Genomic DNA, 8,297 nt, shown 5'->3' on the forward strand with positions numbered 1-8,297 from the left:
GTTTACTGGGAAATATCACTTAGAGAAGGCACTGCTATCACAGCTGTTTTATCCAAAATAACGTGCAGTCTTTACCGCTAAATCTTTTATCTGATGAGTTAATGACACACTAATGAGAAGAGTTATGCTCAAAATATTACAGCTACATTAAGGTAGTCAATTAGCAACAGTTACTTAATATAGAAAGGCATGACTAACCAATTAAATTAATGGTTCAAAGCAACACAGAACAATACATTTGTGGTATAAATGCCAATCCCACATGGGTGGATGTCTGCACCTGTACAACTTCCATGAGCATCTGGTACATGCTACATCACATGTTAATGAAATCAGCATCTGCCTGGCAAAGTTAAGACATACTAAACGAAGAGTTAAATAAAATATTACATGTCAGTTCTTTTAATCATTTGCACTGTTTGTATATTAACAAAGTTGGTATATTTCCAATTTAAAATGTACTTGATAAAACAAGTCTCTCCATCAAAACAAGTTTCTGCAGAAAACAACCATCTTCAATTAAGTGTCATCAAATACCACAAAAGTTTTCTGGCAACTGAAATTTCTTTTCTACATGGTGTGTTTGGTAGAAAGGAAGGCCAAAAAAAATGGCAAAGGAAAAAAAAAAGCCAAACCACACCACCAAACCACTTTCCAGTGCTGACATTATCTTTCACAAGGAAAAGTTATCCTCAGCACTTCTACTCTCTTTCTGGCCAGGAGGCACCACGCTCCCAGACACACAACAGAAGAGCACGTTTGAAAACGTACTCCAAAAGCCAGCAAGAAAAAGTTCGATATTAAAGGAAGATGAGTTTGGTTCACTAAACCTGAGAGCCTTACCCTTGCCATCTGTTGGATGATTGCATTAAATTCATTAATTCCCAGGTTTGGAGTGAAGGTGGATGCTTTGGGTTCAGGGGAACTGCAAGGTACATACGTGCTCCCAGCAGCTACTGATTTGTCAGCAAACACTAGCAGCCCTCTCTTCGTAAAATCAAAATCTACTGACCGGTCAGGCGGCATATAATTGAGCTGTTAAAAATGAACAAAGAGGTAGAAAAACTATTAAAACCAAAATAGATTTCCACATATTTCATCTTGTCTGAAAACTGCCAGAGCAACAACGTATGTTCATATATGTTCACACATGCTCACACAAATACTCTCACCTGTATAAATAAGGCAGTGTTAAGATATAAGCTACAACCAGGCTACCATATCAAGTTTAAATTGTTTTTCAGAAGAAAAAGTTCACTGAATGTTTCAGCTGTGTTTCTACCCCACTCATTTTCTCCGTTTCTTTCATTCTTCTCCCCTGCCCATGCCCATCATCCTCTTTTCACCCTCATATTCCAGAAACATGCAAAAGCAACAACATTAAAGAAGCACTCAAGCACCGTTGCAACTGCCATGCAAACCTGGACAATTTTGACAGCAGAATCCAAATTTCTTAAGAGTCACGTAGTCACTTGGGAGCCAAAGGCCTGGTCTGTATTATCTCCTCCCCAGAGAAAGCCCAGGGTACAAACTACCTACCATTGAACATGTTACCATTGCTAGAACTTGCAGTTCAATGTCTAGTCCTGACAGACAATGAAGAAATGCAGAAATATTCCCAGTGTGACACAGTAAACTGAAAAATCCCATTCTGAATGAAACTGCTCATGAGGGACATGCTTAAAAGAAACCTCAAGAAAAAACAAAATTTTCTAGGTATGATAATTCTGAAGGTTCTGGATAGAAAATCCATTATGCCACAGTCACAAAGCATGAGCTTAGGTTAGTCCCTGATTTTAAATTTGCACACCTGACTCTGCTAACTGCAGGGTGAGACCTGTTTGACCAGATGTGTCATTGATACCCCATGTCCACAAGGTCGAAGTGTCAGCTGGCGTCAGAAACCAATCCACCCAAGTTCCTTCCACTGCTGGAGCCAACCCATTTTAAAGTTAGCTTGGGTACATCCACATCAGAGCTTGGCAAATCTTCAGGGGTGGTTTTCTAGATTATATTTCCCAAAACAGGTTAACCGTTCTTGAACAAGTCAGCAGGAACTAAGTGATGGTGTCTTTTAAGGAGAAAAGATGCTGCCAGTTAGCTGATAAACAGTATTTAGCTTCTGTGAAAAACAAAGGATCCCAGTTCCAACTGCTGTTCGGAACTTAAAGTACTAGAGCTGATGGCTTTTGCAGATGCTTTTCTCAAACGATGTGGTTCTCAATGCTTGACTCTTCTCCATCCCTGTCAGAGCACGTTGCCCCATGGCCTGTTTGTTGGGATACCACTTCTTATTTCAGTCGTGATGCTGGAGATAGTAGCTTGACCAAAAGAAAACCCCCAAAGTGCAACACTGATTCACACCAAGTTACAGCTTATTAATGAGAGGGCCCTCATTAACACACGCCTACATACCCTGTTTCCAGTTCCAAGTTCACTATAGTTATCATCACACCAACAACTGCAATTTTATACTCACTTGTTCCTTCAGTTGCTTGATGGATTGCTGGAGGGTCAGTATCTGGTTAAACAAAGGGCTCCTGAGTGTGTTACGCAAAACAGTCAGGTTTTCATTATGTTGGGAATCTCTTTTCTCCCGCAGTTTTGCTTGCAGCCGATCGAGGATCTGCAGCACCTGCTGTTTATCTGCACCACAAAATAGCGCACATGTTAGGAACGGAGCTTCATTTCTCACTGCTTAGCAAAAGTAATCACTTTCAGACTACATACCTGCAGCAGGATTTTCAGGCATGTTGAAGGGTATCTTTGGAATTACTCAGAATAACCTAGATGAGGTTTAAAAAAAATAATCAAATTAATAATGTATATATCTGAGCAGAATGCTAACAGATACACAGTCAATAAATCCAATAATAAAATATTAAGCCAACTATAACAATACAAATATACCACTACCCCCTGTTGCTTACCCCACATATTCAACAATGCTCTCAATACAGCTAGTTGCCCTGCAGCATCAGCACATCCAAAAATCTTTCCTGGTTCTATGTACTTTTCCTTTCACACACAGGGAGGACTATGAACTACTCTTACTGCTATGAGCAAAAAAACCAGTTTATAATAACAAACATTGGCCAAGAAAATTGAGAGGCAGCTACGTTCAACCAAATTAATTTAAATTAGAAAGGCCTGCAGTGACAGGATGAGGGGCAATGGCTTCAAGCTGGAGGGGAACAGATTTAGACTGGAGATGAGGAGAGGGTTCTTCACTGTGAGGGTGGTGGAGCACTGGAACAGGTTGCCCAGGGAGGTGGTTGAGGCCCCTTCCCTGGAGATATTCAAGGAGAGGCTCGATGAGGCCCTGGGCAACCTGGTCTAGTTGGGGGTGTCCCTGCTGACTGCGGGGAGGTGGGACTAGATGACCTTTGGAGGTCCCTTCCGGCCTGGGCAATTCTATGATTCTATGAAATGTGGACATTAAAATTGTAATCTTTTCAAATATACATATAGTTAAAATTTTCCTATTATTTGAAAGGTACTTTCCTCTCGATTACTTTAACTATTTGTAGCCTGTATTCTTAGCACGATAGCTCTGCCCTGCCATATGGCAATATAGGTGAAACCCTGCATTTCCCTATAAAACACTGAAGTTCCCTCCATTTGGGAGACACCACGCCATAATGGCCCAAAACTAGCCAAATCAATCCCTAGCCCATGGTGTTCCTCAGGGAGGTTAAGTTCTCCTTGCAGCCCCGGTGTCAAACAGGTGAAAGAAGCTCGTTGCCTTCTCCTGCACGAGCTTGCCTTTCCATGTGCACAACAAGCTTTGAAAGAACAGAATACCCTTTATCACACTCCTCTACACTGCCAAACAGAACCGGCCTCCAACTGGGGCTGAGGGCCTAGATGGCAGTATAAAAACAACAGAGTTGCAATTAGCAGCGATGTTAAATTTGTACCCTTACTTGCATGTTATTACGTTGATGTGGAGCCTGTCACTCTGAAATCTATCAAGGCAGTTACACCAAAACACACAAGAGAAACAAGATTTCTGCGCTTAGTACAAGCTCCTCTGAAAGAAGTCAGCCGCTTAATAGCGCAATTTACATAATTGTAACTCTACACAGTAATTTCAGAATCATATATTCAGAATTATTTTAGAACAAAAATAGCCATATCCATATTTAAAAAAAATCTCTGTATTTACTTTTTTTTTAATCTTGCAATATGAGAGTAGGAAGGGTCATGTGCATTTGAATGCAATACCAGGGTAAGCACAACCCAGGGGCTCTCTCCCAGCAGGACCTCTGAACCTTTCAGCTCTGCCTCTGACACTGCCTGTGTTCACACTGAAAACATCTTGAGTTCTGGGAGGACACTGTTATATTTAATAAAATATTAAGTATTCAGGTGAATAGCTTATCTTCTGAAGAGTCAGATTAAGCTGGATTTACCTAATGAAAAAAAAAAAAGAGAAAGTGGAGGTGTATCATAAACCACAATTTCAGATTTATGCAGCCTTTACTGTATCTGAGCAGCTTTGGCTCCTGGAGGAATTCCGACAGAACTCGGTGGGTTTGTGTGGTTTCCACCCAGGGCCAAGCAAAATGAGCCGCTTTGCAAGGCTATTAACAGATTTAGGAGGTCATTTTAAATCAAAGTCATAGCAAGAGTTGAAGCGGCAAACCCATACAACCCCTGAAAGATTTTCAGGAATGCATCTGAACTTTTGTAAGTGCTGCAGCTTTATTTTCTTTTCCATTCGAAATAAAACACTTCTAAGAACACAGCAGCCTTTGATTCTGTGCTGAGATCTGATTCTGAAGAACAGATGAAAATACCATTTCCTTATACATTCCTGAGTCTTCACCTAAACCAAAGAGACAAAACTTAACCTCCTTGACTAGAAGTATTGCACAGATCTTAACAAAAAAGGACAAAGAATATGGAAATTTGTTCTTTCTTCCCAATTTAACTTCGCTCCATTCACTTCCCTCCTCTATTTTTCTACTTCACACCAGCAGTTAAAAGAGAAAAAAAACACCCAAAGCAACCGAACAAACACCAGAAAGGGATACAAAATAACTCCTATGAGGAAAAGTGGCTTGAAACACCTTCAAACCAGCAGTAGGGTGAAGAAAAGATTAAACAGGAAAGAAATCCAGCATGGCAGGAAGTAATGAGGACTTGACAGCACCATGCCCATCTAATAGCTGCAGCCAGGAGGCCGCTCCAGCTCTCCAGCCCTATTTCTTCCCATTTTGTTCTCCCCTTTCCATCTGTGCTTGCACTCATCCATCCGATCCCACAGCGAGCTGGAACAGAGAGCTAAACAGGCAGAAAAAAACAAAAAACCCTCATGGCATTTTGGTAGGGTGAGCTTTTTGCCCGGTTAGCTCTCAACTGGCAGGCAGGAGGAGGGGGGTGAGAGGTGCCCGGGGAAGCGGGACGGCACCTTGCAGCAGGCAGCAGCTCACAACGGCTGCAGCTCAGCTGCACTGGCAAACTGCACCATGAGAAATGGCCTGCCTCATTCCAAAAACCAGCCTCAAAGTGCCGCCCCGACAGCCTCCGAGATTCATCTTTTTTTTCCATTACAGCGGGTGTAACAATAGCAATTATGACGATGGGTACAGATCCAAGAAAGACAAATTTAAGCAGGAAAAAAAAGTAGGTAAGAGAACCAGGCTCCGTCTAGGCAGAAGTGCCCTGGAGAAGGAGGTGCAAAAGGGGGAGGAGAGGAGAAAAAAAGAAAAAAAAAAAAAAAAAAAAAAGATTAAAGAAAGTTTCAGCTTCCTGCCTGAGCTGCTCCAAAGCGTTGCTAAGAGCCGCTGCAGACCACTCTGCGCCGGTGGAGGCCAACGTGGACCTCAGGTACAGTTCGTATAACCGTTCAAGTTTACACAGCACTTTGGGATTCCTCGTGATCAAAGCTGGCCTCCAGCCAGCCTGCAATGGTTTTTAATGATTTCTTTTTGTGCAAGAAGTTAAAACCACCCTCAGTATTTCTTTGTTCTCCTCTCTTGCATAAAAAGAGAATGGGGGAGAAAAAAAGAAGTCTGTTATATTTTAAAGTAAACAGCTCCTTCTGGTGCAAGGGGATCCCCAAAAATATAAACTAATTTAAAGTTTTCGAGTAACATATAATTGAGGACAGGTGTCTAAGACTGGCTTTTGGGCACCAGAGAAGCACAGAGCTCCGTGTACTATTGAGCTGTTTATGTTTTGGGGCCCAAATATTTTGTCATTAAACAATTTCCAAACACTGATGCTGAGTCCAAGCAAGGCATAAACAGACAGTTGCTAATTTAGGAGGTCCACTCCGACAGGAAAATTCTGAAGGGATACAAAACACTACAGTTTGGAAGTTTGAACACTCTGCATCCAACTTCCTTAGCTCCATTCTCCAATTTGTACAGCCACTGATTTATCTTATTGGTAGACAGAACTGCAAACCCCAGTTCAAAATTTATGTCACAACTCCCAAAATAACTGTAAAATCATTGAGAAAATAATGATTTTCAGGAAGTTTAGTGTTTTCTAGCACCAGAAAAAAAGCCCACACTCCAGCACAGCGTGCATCTGGGTTTTTGCTGTCTTCACTTTTGAGAGCTGAACTCAACTCATCATAGGGAGCGGGAAAGTTTCATAAGGTTTTGTATGAAATCCTAAGACTTGGATCTTCTTCAAAAGCAGACTAAGAAAAAAGGAATTCCCCCATGCTGATGCCAGCAGAGGTCATCAGAAGAGCTGAAAGGTTTAAGTCTTCCACTGCCATCACCCTCCTGCCAGACTTGGACAGAGACACAGGGTGCTCAACCCCGGCACATCCCAGAGCCAGAGGGGAACACGACAGCCCTGGCAGTGGCCTTGACAAACACCTGCCTTCCACAAAGGGCTGCTGAAAGACAAAAACAAGGGGTTTCCTGCTGGGCTCTGGAGGAGAACAGGGTTTAGGAGATTCTTCTGCCCATTTCTCCCCACCTACCTAACAACTACAACCACTTCTGCCCTACATCCTTCAGCTTGGCCTCCAAAAACCTGTGTCCTTCCAGGAGACGCGCCTGCAGGGAAGTCCTGCCTCATGGGAGGACTCTGTGTGGGTTTAACCTTTTGGGACAATAAGCACCAGGAATCCTTAATGCACAGGTGCTAACTGCTGCTATTTTTCAAAGGCTTTCAAACATGGCCAAACCGAGCAGCCTGCAGCAGGAACAGCCAAGGGTACATCCCAATCCAAAGTCACCTTTCTGCACTGATGCGGTTGTGATTTTTCCTGGCTCCATTATCAGGAGTGACTGATATGGTGCATATCGTCTTCCTCATCAGGGAGATCTCTGACTTGGAAAATTTCAGTCCATACAGTTTAAAATTTGATAAAGGCAAAAGAAAAGGAAAACAGCATTTGTGGGTGTGATTTTAATCCTAAATCATCCTAACACAGCATCACCTGTAACTTCCGATATTAAAAATTGTATCGTTTACACGCCATCAAGCAACTAGGTACTGTGAAAAAACACTATTCTAACACATATTTTGCTGCCCTACACGCTATGCTCAGTTTCCAATCCTGGTAACGTACAGAAGAATTCAGTCCAACCAAGCTTAGCATGCACATGCCTTTGAGATGAAACCACCAAAACCTGCTGTTCCGTGTAATGCTGCAGTATTTATAAAAAGTGCTATCGAGCATGTGCTGAGAGCTCCAGGCTCTTGAAAGAAGGAAACAACCAAACACTGCTCTGAGTACCTAAACACAAATACACCACACACGGTAAGGCTGGTCAAAGCTAAATATCATTAAATATATAAAAAAAAAACCTACTCCACAGCCAAACTGAGAGTGTCCTGTTGTTATGTATGATTAGTGACCATGATATGAGGAAAGCGAAACAAGAAATAACTCTGCATCTGTGATTACCAGTCTCTCTGCAGATCAAGAGGAGCCTTACTCACTCCCAAGGCATGCTAACTTTTAACAAGCAGAACCTGAATTCCTGCGGACTTCAGCCTCAAGGGAAGGGCTGGTGTGGATTCTCTGATGTCTAATAGAAGGGTGAGCTCACGCCAAAGCCATTCTCCGTGGAGCAATAACATGGTCTCAGAAACCTGTTCTCACAAAGCTTGAGGAAAACTCGTTTCCGAGATCTAAATATTGTCATACGCTAATGAAATTAGCCAATAAATCCTAGAATTACTAAGATGACAGCATACATGATTAACAAATCACTTCATGGGGAAGGAGAGTCGTTAGACCTTGCGCCATTGTGAATTCTTAAGCTTTAAAAATTTACAGAGAACGTAAAATAACTGGTTTGTTACTTCTCACCCCCTAA

General features: G+C 42.1%; 1 protein-coding gene across 1 annotated transcript in view; it reads right to left on the bottom strand.

Moving 5' to 3' along the window:
- The window catches only part of INADL (InaD-like (Drosophila)), a 179,326-nt gene extending 176,538 nt beyond the window's left edge, over positions 1-2,788 (bottom strand). The window contains exons 1-3 of the mRNA XM_014939237.1: positions 2,731-2,788; positions 2,480-2,646; positions 844-1,035 (exon numbers count right to left, since the gene is read on the bottom strand). Coding sequence (XP_014794723.1) covers positions 844-1,035; positions 2,480-2,646; positions 2,731-2,752 — 381 coding nt within the window. The 5' untranslated portion in view covers positions 2,753-2,788. The remainder of the gene's footprint in view (positions 1-843; positions 1,036-2,479; positions 2,647-2,730) is intronic.
- Between the last annotated feature and the right edge of the window lie 5,509 nt (positions 2,789-8,297).

The sequence above is a fragment of the Calidris pugnax genome, unplaced genomic scaffold (genome assembly GCF_001431845.1).
Source record: "Calidris pugnax isolate Ruff unplaced genomic scaffold, ASM143184v1 scaffold18, whole genome shotgun sequence".
NCBI classification, from domain to species: Eukaryota; Metazoa; Chordata; class Aves; order Charadriiformes; family Scolopacidae; genus Calidris; species Calidris pugnax.